The sequence below is a fragment of the Schistocerca gregaria genome, chromosome 3, assembly GCF_023897955.1.
Source record: "Schistocerca gregaria isolate iqSchGreg1 chromosome 3, iqSchGreg1.2, whole genome shotgun sequence".
Classification (NCBI taxonomy): Eukaryota; Metazoa; Arthropoda; class Insecta; order Orthoptera; family Acrididae; genus Schistocerca; species Schistocerca gregaria.
Genome location: NC_064922.1, coordinates 127918594 through 127937779, shown reverse-complemented (window position 1 = coordinate 127937779; position 19186 = coordinate 127918594). Strand labels below are relative to the sequence as shown.

Below are 19186 nucleotides of genomic sequence, written 5' to 3'. Positions count from 1 at the left end.
TGTTGGGGCTTACTGTTTGCTTATTTGCGTCCACCTTCTCCTCACCCCTATTTTCTTCCTACTTCTTTATTTTTACACATTTTGTCGTTATTTGGTTTTCATCTGCAGTATTTATAGGACATACTACTTCGGTCTCTATTCTGTGTTTCCTAATAAAATAATGTGGAACATTTCAACATAGTGTACAAAAACAGTATATCATCACAAGAGAGAACAACTGAAAGTATTTGGGACAATGCAAAACATAAGAAAGAACACTAGACTATGTTATACGAATAAACTTTAACGAAAAATATTTTATTAACAAGTCACCATGAAACATAAGAAAGAAATCACAGCTTGCGGAAATAAAGTACACTTGAAGCAAACACTGCAATAGGTTCCTTATTTGTACTTCACGCTAACCAATACAAAATTTTAGTGCGACTTCTCTACAAATCTTTATAAATTAGCACGACATTGATATTTACCTCATTTGTACAAACAAATTTTAACAAAATCTCTGACATTTTAATAATAATGTTTTCTAAAACATCAGTATATTGCCGAATTGAGTTCTTTTTATCCCAGCAGATACAGACATTGTACTAAAAATATTAGTTCTGTAAGGCATATATTATCGCACCTCACTGAAGTGTTACTTCTTTCTACAGCTATTTTATTTATCTGTGAGGCACAAATGTTGCAAGTATTCTTTGATGTAAAAAAATATAATATGGACATTCCACATTTGTCATCACAAAGTATGGTTCACTTAGCACGTCTATTCCAACATTTACTGTACACACGAGAAAACATTAACTACTTACATTGAATAAGCATTATCGTCTCTTATTTCTTTCAAATTTCAGTTATTATTGTACCATTACACAAATCAGTTTATGTATTCATGTGCTAGGAACCAGTCACTTTCATGAATATAATAAAAGAATTATACTCCATATGTTACACAGTATAGTTTAGTGGGTTCTGTCCTGTGTCTCATCTATTTTGTCGTACAATCTCATTTAATCAAGTCTGTGACTAGCATGAACAAGGTATAAGTACAACTATTCTATAAGAATATGCAACAACTTTAACAGAAACATGATAAAAATTCAATAGTAATAATGTAATTAATATTTACTATTATTATAACAATATAAACAACCATGATACATTTTGATTTTTTCATATAAAAATCACTTCAGTCAATATTTTATTTCACACCATAAATACTTCATCATTCTTCAAAACAAGTATACATAAACTGGCGTCCTTAATTTCTTCAAGCAAGACGAAAGATGTAAGAACAAAAGTTCTATTTACATAAAATAGGCTATTATTGTACATAGATTTACATTCCTTGATTCACAGTCACGAACATATTTATTCTAGTCTGGTCATAAAGCATCTTTTACAACTATTTACACACGATAATCTACGTATTTGTGCAGATTAAAAACAAGGACAAATCTCATTTTACATCATATCACACTATATTCAGAGCATATTATCACTTGAAATTGCTACTATAATATTTTTCACCTTCTCTGAATAGTCTTTTACAACACAAAATTTGAATATTTGTGCATATACTGTAGCAATACACAGTTACCCAAAGATGAGAGAATGTGGACCCTGATATTGTTTCAATATTTACTGAAGAGTGATTTTGGGAGAACATTTTATTTCGCATACAGTAACACGAGTACACCTAATACTTACAATGACAGTTTGTCTGTGTGAATGATCTGCAACTAAAAACTTCAAAAAAAAAAACATTTCACAACCAAAGAATTCCCAAATGAACACTTCATGCTCGCTGTGCCATGAATGGATGCAGCGAATCATACTGACCAAGACCCATCTGGATGTGTTTCATGCGAAGTTCCACAGAGTCTTGGAAGCACTGCAGGTTCTCTGGACTCAAGCCAGCACGTATTTGTTCCATTGAACTCTGTAGCACCTTTACTTCATATGCACTGCGATCTGTACCAGCTAAGCTCTAAACAAAAAGAGAGAAAAAAAATTACAACAAACACACTGTACAGAACTTACAATTTCACAAAAATCAAATCCAAGCTTTCTATTATGATTTTATTAGCGTATGCAGTTAAACATGGAACAACGAATCCAATGTGGTTGCCCTAATAAAATTAACTCAGTGGCAAGATAGCTCTGCAATTATGAGCGTGACAGTACAATCAGTAAAAAGAGAGAAAACTGAATGTTAAAGCTTGAACTCAGGAGCCAAGGATTCCCTCTTTTGGATCCAGAGGAGAAGAAGAAAAGATACTTGGAAGAAGCGTACATAATTACCATTTTACTTTTTAGTGTGGTCAGAGGGCAATAAGAACACAGATACTTATAAAATATCAAATAAAGCCACATAGTGAAGGCTTAATCAAGAACACAATTATTAATAAATTGTCATGAAAGATATAACCCTCTCCCTCGTACGTACCACTTACTAACTGACAACCAGAAAAAGTATCATTCCAGTCACAGTATCAGCATGAACTTCATCTTTGACTATACTAATCCACTTTCTTTGCTGAGGAATGAATTATTCTCTCTCTCTCTCTCTCTCTCTCTCTCTCTCTCTCTCTCTCTCTCTCTGTGTGTGTGTGTGTGTGTGTGTGTGTGTGTGTGTGTGTGTGTGAGACAGAGAGAGAGAGAGAGAGAGAGAGAGAGAGAGAGAGAGAGAGAGAGAGATTACACATTTTATCTCCTGGAGTTAAGTGCTGGCCTGCAGTCCTGTCAGTTTATTTTATATTTTTTATCATCATTTTCTATGCATTTATATCAAAAAATAACAATGGGCACACAAATGCATCTTAAATGTGCTTTGTCCTGCTACATATGTAAACTTAGTCCCTGCAAATGTCAGATAAATCCAATTTTGTTGAGACAGACATCAATATAGATTAGCAAGAATTCTGTTCTCATTTTAAGATCTTATCATTACCTGTGCTGGCAGTACACAAGAAAATAGGCTAATAACAGAAATATAAATTATCTTCATGAAACTGTAGGTTTATATGCATGCACATAATGCATATAATGTAAAAATGATGAAGACCTTGTATTTTATTTTTATTACTCACCTTTACCTGCAATACGAGTGCAGTAAGCTGAGTGATGAGATTCAACGTACGTTCGCTTTTAACCGGATTTACACACGTAATGCGATTATAGCGATTTACAATTGTCCTAGCTTCGTCGAGAGTGCTGTCTCGTAAATGTGATGGTGCCAGCATTACAGCCACACTTGGTTCAGGAGCAATCTATAATTACACACAGAAATTCAGCTACAAAATGTTTAATGTTACATATAAAACCTATGCCTATGCGGCACGAATTCAATACACTATTTGCAATTGAAATTATATACGAATGGAGAATATATAAAAATTGAGAATTCGTAAGCACAACACACAAAATAAAACACATGTAACTTCTATAAACCTTACTTCATTTCCCAAATGTTCAACATTGGTTTCTATAGATTTTTAATAGGTAAGTAGCTGCTTATTTTTTAATTGTAGATGGAAAATTTACTTTTTAGAGGTAGTTCAATGACTGCTACTTAAATTTGTTCCTTTACAAGAATGTAGGCTTCCTCTTAAGTATTAATCTTATCAAATAGCACATTTACTTACTACCACAGAATTGCAAGAATGTTTAATGTGATGCTAGCATTGTCCAGTCATGTGCACTGGGTACAATTACTGACAACCACATCAAAAGTTGAAACATAATATGTAAATGCACGTGTGTTTTGTTGGATCACGGAGCAAGTAGTATTGGTGCCTCCAAGAGTGAGGAGGTCCATCGGTCACCAACGCTACTGCAATTAATCACCAATGACAAATAGAAGTTGACACTCTCCCAAGGATGAATCACGCCTGTGACTATTCATGCTGTCCTCCTCCGTATATGTTCAATATCCCCTGTTAGTCCTATCTGTTACAGGTCCCTCATCCTTGAGCAATAATCCAGAACTATTTGCACAAGTGATTTGTAAGTAATTTCCTTTGTAGACTGATTGCACTTTCCCTGCATGCTACCAATAAACCAAAATCTATCACCTGCTTTGCCCACGAGTGAACCTATGTGATCATTCCATTTCATATCCCTACAAAGTGTTACTCCCAGTTATTTGTATGAGTTGACCGATTCCAACAGTGACTTATTGATATTATAGTCACAGGATACTGGGTTGTTTCATTTTGTGAAGTGGAAAATATTTCAAATCTGAACATTTTAGAGCAAGTTGGAATATTTTAGAGCAAGTTGCCCAATCTCAGCACCATACTCTAATCTTATCAAGATCTGACTTAATATTTATGCAGCTTCTTCCAGACAGTACTTCACTACAGATAACTGTATCATCTGCAAAAAGCCTGATTTTACTATTAACTTACATCCTGAACAGCAAGGGTCCCAACACACTTCTCTGGGGTACATCCAAAGTTACTTCATCTGGCGATGACACTCTATCCAAGGTAACATGCTGTGTCCTCCCGACCAAAAAGTCCTAAGTCTAGTCACAAATTTCACTCGATACCCAATATGATCATTCTTTTGACAATAAGCATGTGGTACTGAGTCAAATGCTTTTTCAGAAATCAAGAAATACTGCATCTACCTGGTTGCCTTGATCCAAAGCTTTCAGTAGGTCATGTGAGGAAAGTGTGTGTTGTGTTCTACATGATGATTGTTTTTAAAATCCATGCTGGCTGGCGTTGAGGAGGTTATTCTGTTTAAGATCTCTCATTATGTTTGAGCTCAGACCATGTTCTAAGATTATACAACAGTAGACGGGTGTGTCTGTAGCTTTTTCCAGGAATGTCAGGCGCGTAATGGGACCCCTTAGGGATATGACAGCAAGAGAGGGGAAGCGGGATGAAAGCAGAGCTCACCTTCTGCAGCATCGTCAACAGGACTGACTGCGGACCTTTGGTACAGAGCCGAGTGGAGGGTCTGAATCAGAGGCTGAGACGGTTCTGCGACCGTGTGGGCTGCAGATTCCTCGACTTGTGCCATAGGGTGGTGGGGTATCGGGTTCCGCTGGATAGGTCAGGAGTCCACTACACGCAGCAAGCGGCTACACGGGTAGCATGGGCTGTGTGGCGTGGACTGGGTTAGATGGCCTCGGGCAAGTACAGAAAGGGCAACAGCTTCAAAGGGTGCGGGGCAAAGTCAGGACATGCGGGGACCAAGCAGCAATTGGTATTTTAATTGTAAACTGTCGAAGCTGCATTGGTAAAGTACCAAAACTTCAAGCGCTGATAGAAAGCACCGAAGCTGAAATCGTTATAGGTACAGAAAGCTGGCTGAAGCCAGAGATAAATTCAGCCGAAATTTTTACAAAGGCACAGACGGCGTTTAGGAAGGATAGATTGCATGCAACCGGTGGTGGCGTGTTTGTCACTGTTAGTAGTAGATTATCCTGTAGTGAAGTAGAAGTGGATAGTTCCTGCGAAACATTATGGGTGGAGGTTACACTCAACAACCGAGCTAGGTTAACAATTGGCTCCTTTTACCGACCTCCCGACTCAGCATCATTAGGGGCAGAACAGCTGCGAGAAAATTTGGAATACATTTCACATAAATTTTCTCAGCATATTATAGTCTTAGATGGAGATTTCAATTTACCAGATATAGACTGGGATACTCAGATGTTTAGGATGGGTGGTAGGGACAGAGCATCGAGTGACATTATACTGAGTGTACTATCCGAAAATTACCTGGAGCAATTAAACAGAGAACCGACTCGTGGAGATAACATCTTGGACCTACTGATAACAAACAGACCCAAACTTTTCGACTCTGTAAGTGCAGAACAGGGAATCAGTGATCATAAGGCCGTTGCAGCATCCCTGAATATGGAAGTTAATAGGAATATAAAAAAGGGAGGAAGGTTTATCTGTTTATCAAGAGTAATAGAAGGCAGATTTCAGACTACCTAACAGATCAAAATGAACATTTCTATCCCAACACTGACAATGTTGAGTGTTTATGGAAAAAGTTTAAGGCAATTGTAAAATGCGTTTTAGACAGATACGTGCTGAGTAAAACTGTGAGGGACGGGAAAAACCCACCGTGGTTCAACAACAAAGTTAGGAAACTACTGCTGAAGCAAAGAGAGCTTCACTCCAAGTTTAAACACAGCCAAAACCTCTCAGACAAAAAGAACCTAAACTATGTCAAAGTTAGTGTAAGGAGGGCTATGCGTGAAGCGTTCAGTGAATTCGAAAGCAAAATTCTATGTACCGACTTGACAGAAAATCCTAGGAAGTTCTGGTCTTACGTTAAATCAGCAAGTGGCTCGAAACAGCATATCCAGACACTCCGGAATGATGATGGCTTTGAAACAGAGGATGACACGTGTAAAGCTGAAATACTAAACACCTTTTTCCAAAGCTGTTTCACAGAGGAAGACCGCGCTGCAGTTCCTTCTCTAAATCCTTGCAGAAATGAAAAAATGGCTGACATCGAAATAAGTGTCCAAGGAATAGAAAAGCAACTGAAATCACTCAACAGAGGAAAGTCCACTGGACCTGACGGAATACCAATTTGATTCTACACAGAGTATGCGAAAGAACTTGCCCCCCTTCTAACAGCCGTGTACCGCAAGTCTCTAGAGGAATGGAAGGTTCCAAATGATTGGAAAAGAGCACAGGTAGTCCCAGTCTTCAAAAAGGGTCGTCGAGCAGATGCGCAAAACTATAGACCTATATCTCTGATGTCAATCTGTTGTAGAATTTTAGAACATGTTGTTTGCTCGAGTATCATGTCGTTTTTGGAAACCCAGAATCTACTCTGTAGGAATCAACATGAATTCCGGAAACAGCGATCGTGAGAGACCCAACTCGCTTTATTTGTTCATGAGACCCAGAAATTATTAGATACAGGCTCCCAGGTAGATGCTATTTTCCTATACTTCCCGAAGGCGTACGATACAGTTCCACACTGTCACCTGATAAACAAAGTAAGAGCCTACCGGATATCAGACCAGCTGTGTGGCTGGATTGAAGAGTTTTCAGCAAACAGAACACAGCATGTTGTTATCAATGGAGAGACGTCTACAGACGTTAAAGAAACCTCTGGCGTGCCACAGGGGAGTGTTATGGGACCATTGCTTTTCACAATATATATAAATGACCTAGTAAATAGTGTCGGAAGTTCCATGCGGCTTTTCGCGGATGATGCAGAGAAGTTGCAGCATTAGAAAATTGTAGCGAAATGCAGGAAGATCTGCAGCGGATAGGCACTTGGTGTAGGGAGTGGCAACTGACCCTTAACATAGACAAATGTAATGTATTGCAAATACATAGAAAGAAGGATCCTTTATTGTATGATTATATGATAGCGGAACAAACACTGGTACTTCTGTTAAATATCTGGGAGTATGCGTGTGGAATGATTTGAAATGGAATGATCATATAAAATTAATTGTTGGTAAGGTGGGTACCAGGTTGAGATTCATTGGGAGAGTCCTTAGAAAATGTAGTCCATCAACAAAGGAGGTGGCTTACAAAACACTCATTCAACCTATACTTGAGTATTTCTCATCAGTGTGGGATCCGTACCAGATCAGGTTGACGGAGGAGATAGAGAAGATCCAAAGACAAGCGGCGCGTTTCGTCACAGGGTTATTTGGTAACCATGATAGCGTTACGGAGATGTTTAGCAAACTCAAGTGGCAGAATCTGCAAGAGAGGCGCTCTGCATCGCGGTGTAGCTTGCTCGCCAGGTTTCGAGAGGGTGCGTTTCTGGATGAGATATCGAATATACTGCTTCCCCCTACTTATACATCCCGTGGAGATCACAAATGTAAAACTAGAGAGATTCGAGAGCGCACAGAGGCTTTCAGACAGTCGTCCGCGACTGCAACAGAAAAGGGAGGTAATGACAGTGGCACGTAAAGTGCCCTCCGCCACACACCGTTGGGTGGCTTGCGGAGTATGAATGTAGATGTAGATGTAGAACTGGCTACAGCTTTTTGTTCTGAAGATCTACAATAGACTATAGTTAGCAGAGGGGTAACTCAGCTGCAGATTCAGTATAAATTCTGATAAGCTTAACACCACTGATGCAATAGTGGTACGTCAATTACATCAGGTTTTCCTTTGTAAAGGAACATTTGAAAGTGAAGTTTTAAGCACATCAGCTTTTGCTTTGCTACTCTGAATTTCAGTTCCTGTCTCATTCACTACGGACTGGACAATAACTCTGAGGCCACTAACAGCCTTTACATACGACCAAAATTTCTTTGGGTTCTATGAAAGATCACTTGACAGTATACTGCTGTGGTTGTCATTGAGGGCATTAGGCATTGCTTTCTTGACAGCCAAGCATGTTTCATTCAGCATCTCTCTACCTATAGCCCTACACTTTGCTTTACACACTTTGTTTTACACCTATTGTGCAGTAATCTCTGTTTCTTTAGAAGATTCTTTACAGTGACTGTACCATGGAGGTTCCCTCTAATTATTCATTATGAATTGCTCTATTAGGTATGGGGCTTGCTTAGATCATTAATCACAATAAAATTAGTTAAATGCATATCCGAGACGACTACTGAGATTGAATAATAATGACTGCTTTTTAAGTTACATGAAACGAAGTTTGAGGTGAGTGAGAAGGGGTTGGAACTTTGCTCCTGACTGGATTGTCTGATCATCACCAGCTTATGATCATGGCACTTGAAAACAGCAGCACACATCACGGGAGATTCTGTTAAAGTGAAACTGCTGTAAGACGTCAAATCAGAACATGCAAATGGAAATGAAGAATCTGCTCAGCAGAAGCCTACAAAATGTTTAATTAAATGTTACAAGTACGACAAACCGAATCATGTAGCTAAAAAATTGTTCTAGCAACGATGAAAAAGGAGGAAGCTCGTCAAAAAATAACTATGACTTGCTTTCTCAGCAACACAATTTTCCTGTGGACTGTAACGTATTGTAAGCTGATGGATAATACCTTCAGAATTCACAAATCCTTTTGAGTTCATCACTGACATACTCCTTTCCATTGTCAGACCGCAACTTCTTGATATTTCTGCTTGTCTGCTTTTCCACCATGGCTTTGAAGTTTATAAGTATCTGTGTTGACTCAGATTTTTTCTTCAAGAAATAAAAAAAACTTCAGTCTTGAAAAATCATCAATAAATGTGAGAAAATAATGATTTCCACCAATAGGTGTTGTCCCAGTTTGCCCACACAAATCAGAATGCACTAAGTCTAAGATATGTTCAGAATACCTTTTGCTAGGTTGTTTGAATGGAAGACATGACTGTTTTCGCATCATGCATAACTCACAAGGGATCCTTAACCACAAAGACAAAGGAAGCTTCATAATGTCAAGCCATGTAATAATTCAGTGACCAGCATGAGAGGTGATGGCTTAGTAGCAAAGACTACAGGAAGTCTTGATCTGACCACCTCTACTGGTGATGAAACAGTAAAAGTAGAAGCATTTAATGTCATTCATATTCCAAACTAAGCTCTAAATTTGCTCTCAGTTAGTAAAATTGTAAGCAAAGTGCATAAAGTGACTTAACAAAAAAGGTGGATTCATCTACAATGCAGAAGGTGAACTAATTGCCAAAGTACTCCCTAAGAATGACAATTATTGTTTGAATGCAAATGAAATGAAACAGTGCTACTATACAAAAGGTAGTAGATTCTTAGAGCATATGAACAGCAAAAAAAAAGTATGCATAAGTTGTCAAAGGTTTCAACAGAACTAAATGAAGATATTGTGGTTAAGGATCCCCTTTAAGTTGTGCATGAAGCGAAAATGATCGTGTCTTCCATTCAAACAACCAGCAAAAGGTATTCTGACCATATCTTAGACTTAGTGCATTCTGATTTGTGTAGGCAAACTGGGACAACACCTGTTGGTGGATATCATTATTTTCTCACATTTATTGATGATTTTTCAAGATTGAAGTTTGTTTATTTCTTGAAGAAAAAATCTGAGTCAACACAGATACTTATAAACTTCAAAGCAATGGTGGAAAAGCAGACAAGCAGAAATATCAAGAAGTTGCGGTCTGACAATGGAAAGGAGTATGTCAGTGATGAACTCAAATGGGTTTGTGAATTCTGGGGGTATTATCCATCAGCTTACAATACGTTACAGTCCACAGCAAAATTGTGTTGCTGAGAGAGCTAATAGATCATTGGTTGGAAAGGCTTGTACCATGATGTTCAATGTTAACCTGCCATGGGAGTATTGGGCTGCCATGGGAGTATTGGGCTGAAGCTGTGTTTACAGCTGCATACCTATCAAATCATTTACTGTCCATCAGATAAGATGCCACATGACTTTGACATAGGCATGGTTCATCATATCTGAGAATTTCTGGCTGCAGTGTAATGGTTCATATTCCAAAACCCCATCACAAGAAGTAGGATAAGAAATCACAGGCATTGACATTTGCAGGCTATTGTCTGGCAGCTAAAGGCTATTGATTCATCAATAAGGAGACTGGTCAGATAACTGTCAGCAGGTATGTAAAATTCCTGGAGGATGGAAATTTTTCAAGTTCAGAGACAGAGGAACCTAAGACCACAAACGCCTTAGTGTTGGAACAAGAAGTAGTTCTCCAGGACATCAAACTGAAGCAGAAGTGAAGTCGGAAGACCATGGTAATGAATGCTTCTGTGGCTTTCAACAGTGATTCAATAGAAATTGAAGCTCAAGACAAGGGTCATGAGAATCAAAACATACTTCAAGAGGTTACACCCCAAGGATCAAACAGAGAACCAAAACCCAAGACACAACCTGACCATGTTACTATTTGAAAGAAGGACTTGCAAGTAAAGACACTGATGCCAAAAAAGCCTGGGGAGAGTTGAAGAATGAAAAAATGAATGAAGACAGAATTCTCATCTCTAGTTCATAACAACACAATTGAAGAAGTAGAGCTACCCAAGGGGACACAAACCACTCAAGACTAAGTGGGTATTAAAAATAAAGCATGGGACTAGCAATAAACCACAAACATTTAAGGCACACCTAGTGGTAAAATGATGTGCTGAAGTTCAAGGTATTGATTATCAGGAAATCCTCACACCAATGGTCAAACATGCATCCATTAGATATCTCTTGTCTATAGCAGCTCGAGAGAACCTGGAGGTTGACCATGTTGACATCACTACTGCTTATCTCTATGGAGATTTAAATGAAGAAATTTACATCATTCCACGAAAAAATTTTGCAACTCCTGGAAAAGTATAGAGGCTGAAGAAAGCTGTTTATGGACTCAAGAGACTGGTAGGAACTGGAATCAAGAAATTGATAAGAAACTGAAATTAAAGAGATCAAACACTGATCCTAGTATCTATTTTCACAGAGATGGCACCAAACTTGTCATCATAGATTTATATATTGATGACATGCTATTTTTCTCAAATGCCAGAAGTGTTTTGGATCAATTCAAAAGTTCTTTGAAGGGATTTTTTTAAGATACAAGAATTAGGACAGATAAGCCAAAGCCAATGCCTAGGCATAACAATTACGCAGGATTGTGATAAAGGAAAAATTGGGATCTCCCAGAAACCCCATGCAAAAAATGTTCTGAAGAAATTTGGAATGAGTGAAGCCAAGCTGGTGTCAACATTACTTGGACTTGGTTTGGACTTTGAAGGGCTCAAATCATGAGATGTCAAGGTACCATATCAAGAAGCAATAGGAAGTCTTCTTTATCTATCCCAAATCTCCAGACCTGATACGTGTTTCGCTGTAAATCTCCTTAGCAGATATAACCACTGTTTTAAAAAGATTGATTGGTTGTCAGTAAAAACATAATTTAGGTACTTAAAGGGAACTGCGGGCTATAAGCTAGAATTTTGCAGAGATGGTAACAGAGAAATAATGGCCTTCAATGATGCAGATTGGGAAAATTAAATTAGTGACACACTGTAATTGGTTCATGCACAAAAATGCGAAACTGTTTAATTTCATGGCCTCGTAGAAAACAAAAAAAACTACTGCACTTTCTACTTGTGAAGCTGAATATATGGCCTCTGTATCAACTGATCAAGATTTACTGTGGTTAAGAAAACTTATGTTTGAGATAGATCCATGAAGTGCTGTAAGTAAATTGTGATTAAAAAAAAAAAAAAAAAAAAAAAAAAAAAAAAAAAAACAGTCACTTAGTTGTGCAAGAATCTAGTGACTAACTCTAGATCAAAGTATATAGATTGAAACATCATTTTATAAGAAAGCATGTTGAGACAGGTGGTGTTAATGCTGATCATGTGCCTTCTTAAGAAATGTTGGCCAATGCTTTCACAAAACCACTTGGCAATGCCCAACATGAAATGTGAGTAAGAAACTGTGGCCTTGTGAAATAAGTGAAAGAGTGACTATACATTCAGACTTCATACCATCAACAGTTTTTTAACTCCATTGTGTTGTAATTACTCTGTCGTTATTATGCGTTCTGGGGCATGTAGTAGTTGTTATGCACATACTGATTAATTAATAAAATGTTGTTTGAGAAAGCTTTCACACAGTGCATGGTCAACAATTCTTTTAAATTTGAGCCAGAGTTCCTCTATATGCTGCTATCCTGTGCTATTTTTATCTAGTTTACTGAACATATATGTCTTTCTGCTTGTTTTGGCTGTCCATTGTACTTTGATTGTTGCCACAACCATGTCATGACCACTGATACCAGTTTCAATGGGGCATCCTCAAAGGGGTCAGGTCTATTTGTTGCCATTATATACAATATATTTCCATAATGAGTGGGATTCCTAAGTATCTGTTCTTCATAGTTTTCAGAGAAGGCATTTAGTGAAGTTTCACAGAATATATCACAATATCCCTTTAAGTAAATTAGAATATTATGGTGTAACAGGAAATGCTGCAACTGTTTTAAATCCTAACATATATCTCGGACTGGAAATAAAGGATGTAATTAGGAAGGAAACATCATATAAGCCATCAGGCATCATCCTGTTGGCAACTAATTACATGTGGTATGCCACAAGTTTCAATCTTAAGAGTGCTTACTTTTTCATGTGTATATCAATGACCTTTCATCTGCAACATTACCAGATGCAAAGTTTGTTTTGCTTGCAGATGATACAAGCATTGCAAGGAATAAAAAATCAAGTATAGTCCACATCTGTATCAAGTGTGGCACAGGGTACCACCACTAGTCATTTCCTTCATAGTTAAAGTTGCAAATTTCATTGTTACTATTAAAAAAACATCACTACACGCAGTTTAGAATTTGTAAGGGGTTTCACACTAGTACAAGTCTAAACTATGACGACAAACAGATATTCTAAGATTACGATGTCAAATTCTTAGGATTGTGTGTTTAAATCCTTTGGATTACAGCTTGTTAATAAATTCAGCTGGGAGGAGCCTACCACACAACTGCTGAAGCACCTTAGTAAATCTCTGTTGTTTGCGATGTGAATGTTGTCAGACATAGGTGATGTAAAAATGTGGCATTCTATGCTTATCTTCATTACATAATGTCACACGGTATTACTTTTTGGGAAGCCAAGCTAAGGTTTTTCGGGTCCAAAATGTATAATAAGAATAAGGTAAGATGTGAATCCGTTTAAGAATTAGTTGGTGTGAACCCGAGAACATACTGCAGAAACCAGTTACGGAGGTAGGGATTCTAACTACTGTTTCCCAATATATTGATCCATTAACGAAATCCGCCATTAAAATATATCTCTTTTTCACACCAACAAATCAGTTCATAGAACCAATTATGGAAATAAGAATAATATCCACAAAGATTTAATGTTACTTACTCTGGTCTAGCAAGATGTCCATTACTCAGGAACACACATTTTCAGTAAGTTTAGTAATTAAAGTTTGATTTGAATGGAGCCTAAAGGAAATATTGGTGACCAACTCTTAATTCATTGCTGAATTTCTTAGTAGAGCCAAATAATGTGTGTATGTTTATTGATAACATCAAATAATGCAGTCTGACTTCTGTAAACATTCAATAGTAATGTGATCATTGCAAATAAGTGCTCCACAACTACTTTTCCATTTGGTGATGCATTACTGCAATAGCGTAAGACTTATCTGCATCTCAGGGTACTGAACATTTATATGTTTCGTGACAAGTTATTTATCATCTTCTACAAGTGTCTTCCCCCCCCCCCCCCCCCCCCCCCCCCTATCCATGGGCACCTTTTCGCTTGGGATTTGAAGATTCTGACCCGTTTACATCTTGGAGGATCTTCTAACTATATGGATCCATTGGAATGGAAAATACATCTAATCTCTAAATTCCTCCTCATAATCATAATCATCATCATCATCATCATCATCATCATCATCTCTACTCTTCTGAATTGTGCAATTCAAGTAAATAAGAATGACAACATACAAAAATAATGAGGAAAAACATAAAAGTAGTCTGAATAAACATGGTGATAACAGATCAGCAGTCTACCAGTATTGAGGGTATTAGAAATGAAATTTTAACATACTATTAGACATGAAATTTTAACATACTTGGGCAAGTATGATGAGAGACTGCAAGAGGTTTTTTGTTGGAGAAATTGTCCTACATCTGCATGAAAGATGTTGGTGTAGCACTGCAAAAAAATTTACTGAGCACAGCTAAGTAAAACTGACACATCTGCAACAACTGATCCATTGGTGGGACACCTGGAAGCCTACTTCAGTTGCTGCTCGCATCCCACCCTGGAGGTCAACAGGTTGAGTCCAGGGCAGTGCACAGCATTCCGCCACCACTGTCCATGCAAGCAAACTCTTTACTCCTTGCTGCTTACCTCTGTGCAAGCAGCTATCAGTAGTGTGCTCACTCATCCATGTCCATGACATGATTGTGCACATTATGTTCTGGGCTGCTGGGCAGTCTCTAGCGTGCATTACGAGCTCCTGCTTACTGCTGCAGTCAGCACCCTCGCAGAATCACTGCTGTCATTACCAGCAGTCAACTGACACTTTAAGCTATTAGGCCACCCGCAGACAGCCACCTGTCCTCGCATCCCATAAACGAGCTTGTGTCCTGCATTCACCAACTTCTCCGAGTATCATCACGATTGTTGTAGTTTATGAACAATAAATATCAGTTTCAAGAGTGATGTTTTTATGACAACACAGACGACACCCTGACACCAGCTCACTCATTAAAATTTTTGGTATTATAATTAATACAAAACACAGCAGTTATTTCATTATTTTATTCTTTTTTCATTTTTTTCTTTCTTTGTTTAGTTGTTAAATTTTTATAACTGTCACATTTATATAAATATTGTACAATTCAGGACGTAATTAACACAATACATGGGCGTCACAGCAACAATGACGAAAGAAAACTGTTTGTAACACCCCCCTCCCCTTGCAATTTGTTATTACTGAATTAAATTTTAATACCAGTAATTAATATAAAAAGCTGCAATTAATATAAAAAGCTGCTACACGACAGTGTTCTGTTTATGAATTGTCTTACTATCATCGCAAGTTCACCTCAATTGCACAACTACACTGCCGGAAAAAAATTAGTACAGTCTTTTAGAGGTTTCCAATTCACTCAAGATTTATTGTTGCAATAGTGCATATGGAGTACAAAAAATGATTACATTTACAGATACGTAGCACAAGCGTTTCTGAGGTACGAGACATTGACCAATGCTGAAACAACCATATTAGTACATGGTGTATGTACCCTCTACGGGCAGCACTGACTGATTGCAAATACTGTCCTGGGTTACATTACGCCATGTTCACATAGTCAAGTGCTTCATAGGAGACAAGCCTGAAGATTGTGCTCGCCAGGGAAATTGCTGAATTTCTTCTGAATTTTTTGCAGAGCATGTAGAGTTTCATGAGCAGTGTGAGGACAAGCATTTCCTGTTGGAGCCTTCCTGTTGCAAGGAAGGCAAAAGAATAGATCTAACAACATTCTGCGCATACCGCGTGCTAGTTAGCGGCCCCTTCAAGAAATATCAAATGTGAACAAGAGTCGTAGCTTGTCACACCCCAGAGCATTAAGGCCTGGGATGGGGCCTGTGTGTCTTGGACGAATGCAGTCTACGAGACAGTGCTCACCAGATCGATGTCTTATATACAAATGACCATCAATTGCATACGGGCAGAATCTGCTTTCATTACTGAAGACTGTGGCATACCATCTTCCAAGTGATCCTCTGATGGCACCAGTCAAGCCATCCACATCAGTGCTGTGGTGTGAGTGGAAGATAGGATAGAGGTGTCCATAGTTTCACTGCTAATAACCAGTTTGCAACAGTTTTTTTTGTGTCGACACGTGGTCTCACAAGCCCTCTTATCTGTGCTATGGCATCTGTAATCTGCTACTGCTGCTGCTGTTGTGTACATAGTTCCGCGTAGTCAGTGCGTACACAACTTTCCTACTAGAGTGTGCCCCACTAAGCACAACAGCGCAGGCGCAGCGCTCGTCCATCTCCGCACTACGAGATGGCGCTGCCTTAGAGAAAGACCAAATTCTGCTTCCGATCCGGGTATTAATATGTAACGCAGCCAACGAGATTGCTGCTAACGTAGAACCTTTTCTCCTCGCGGATCACACACGCGCAGTAATACATGAACGCGCGAGGTATTATAACGAGTGTACAGACCACCTATTAGGCAATGTGCCTTAGTCTGCACCAGCCTGCATTTGTCTGCACCAGCCTGCATTTGTCTGCACCAGCCTGCATTTGTCTGCACCAGCCTGCATTTGTCTGCACCAGCCTGCATTTGTCTGCACCAGCCTGCATTTGTCTGCACCTAATAAGATTACCATATTCCTGTACATAGCCATGAAGATAAATGTATAGACAGTTTTTTTAAGTATCAGAGATATATGTGAGAATAAGATTAATGTACCAATACCAAAGGAACTTCAGATTGTCAATTGTAAATAGCATCCAGAGCCAAGTTAAGTAATTTTTATGCTTGTTTATATTTTAATAAATGTGTGTGAAAATTAAGCGAGTTCTGTTCAAAGTTGGTCACCGTCAACCTGCTACTCTAAATGTGCAGTGGCATTCCTATCACCTGACGCAGAAGATAAACACGATACGATAAGACCACGAGACATATTGCTGACACCCGCCTACTTCGTTAGAGCGACAAGTCAAATAATCTGACGGTGTGTGTACTGAAGGTCTTACAGTAACACCACAGCTGCCTTTAAAATACGATGATCCTGGCAGGCAGCCGTCCTGTGTGGATGTCCAGAGCCTCGTCTATAGGTGTGAGAATGTTCAAGTAAACACTGATGTCAGCATTGTTGTACAACTGACGGACCATGTACATCTTGGGTGGCAATTCTCCAAAAAGACCATCCTGCCACTAGGAAGGTCACAATTTGATCCCTTTCAAACTTGCCTATTTGGCTGTAAGAAGCACGAGCGCATCTCTATGGCATGGTTGCTTGCTTCACATGTTCACACCACACTGAGCCTTCTGGCTGTAAGCATACCCTGGCAGAATATGTTGAAGCCATTATCAGTACATCTATGATCTCCCAGTGGCATATGCCATCATCGGATCAAAGTCAACACTGTCTTTTCAAATGTGCTATTTTTTTTCCCAGCAGTGTTTGTGAAAATTGTTAATTCTTTTAAAATTTATGCAGTTTGTCTATTACGTCTGTGGCCGTTAACATGCAATATGTACACTAAATAAATAATTCAGTGTTTCAGATTCTGAAGAACTGCAAGCAGTAGTTTGGCCCAAAATCATGATGAAAGTGGAAACAATGATTTCACAGAGAACAGTTATATATCTAAATACTATCAGATTGGGTAAGCTTCATTTTCTATATGCTGAGTTAAGATTTTTGTAAGTAGAAATTTTTTGAGATAGTCAAACGCTGTCCCAGTTTCCTCCTCCATCAGTATAAAATCCCCTTTCGGGACATCTGCACACAGGAAGGGATGAAAAGACATAATTTCTTTATGGATTTTTTCCCAGCAGTGTCTGAAAGATGCAGTTCTGGTAATTACTGAGCACAGAAGGCTTTGTTGTTACTGCCTTCTGATAAATATGGGGCCACACACGGCTTGCCAAACTACACAAGTGCAGCATGTGCAGGCCAAGGCCCAGCCTCCCACTTAAATTTGCTAGGTCCTTCTCTGAAGAACTCAGTTTGCGTAAGTGACAGGTACTGCACTTCATATTTGCTATGAAACGACATTACAATACCACACAGAAATAATTTTAAAGATTTAGTTCACAATGAAAAAGCAAATTATTACAATGATTGACACATGGGATTCATTGTTATGCACATTAAAAAGCACTTCCTGCTAAATTTGCAGGCCTACAGCACACGAATACATGAATTTCACAAATAGTAAAACTTCAATAATCAGTTGCAACAGTTATCAATGCAAATGAACGAAGAGTATGGAGACCTCATATTATTACTGCAAAGTATGTTGGTTAGGTCAAGAGTCCTACCTGGAACGATTTTTCGATTTAAAACTTGTTACCGTTGAATTTATGACGAAAAAATGTGTGCAGGAACAAAAATTAGAAACAACCAAAGTAGACTGCAGATTTCGCATTTTAAGGGGACCTGACTGTTTTTGTCCACAGTAAGACATTGCAATCTAACTTCTTTTTGGTTTTATGGGGATGCATTTAAATAGAAAATCACACGGTAGAAGTGACACATTCTGACAGGGATAGTCCAGTTCCCTAAGTCACCAGTGTTAAAACACAAGGTTTGAAGAATTTATCGTGACCTTTAAAGAACTACAATGAGAGATTTGTAAAGATTTTGAGGACACTGTCAATCTTTCATCCGTTTCTGAGCTATTTTTGAGATAGGTTGCCATTTCAGTTGAAGGTGCCCCTGTGTATGTGCAGATGTGACTGACCTACAAGGTGGTAATTCTAGTTTTAATTGCAAATTTTCTATGTAAGAACTGTCCAGGATGTCTACATTGCTTTCCTCAGGTAGAGTTTCCAAGCTTCTGGAGTGAGGCTGCAAAAATGCTACAAATAGTTCGACTGACCTGTTTGTGTCAAAGACCTTTTTCGATTATGAAATGAAATTACTTACGATTACATGGCAACTTGAGTGCTCTGAAATTTTCTGCATCTGTCTGTATGCCTACAGTTTGTACAACGTAAAAATTTTAATATATCTTCAGAATGGCAAAAATAATTAAATAATATCAAAAATTTGTTTTGT

At 38.4% G+C, this 19186-nt stretch overlaps 1 protein-coding gene across 4 annotated transcripts in view; it reads right to left on the bottom strand.

The window, feature by feature from the left end:
- Window positions 1-278: 278 nt before the first annotated feature.
- Window positions 279-19186, bottom strand: part of LOC126356265 (protein lin-9 homolog) — a 132796-nt gene continuing 113888 nt past the window's right edge. For all 4 annotated transcript variants that reach the window (XM_050007107.1, XM_050007108.1, XM_050007109.1 and 1 more), the window contains exons 8-9: window positions 3090-3269; window positions 279-1987 (exon numbers count right to left, since the gene is read on the bottom strand). In XM_050007107.1, coding sequence (XP_049863064.1) covers window positions 1796-1987; window positions 3090-3269 — 372 coding nt within the window. In that variant the 3' untranslated portion in view covers window positions 279-1795. The remainder of the gene's footprint in view (window positions 1988-3089; window positions 3270-19186) is intronic.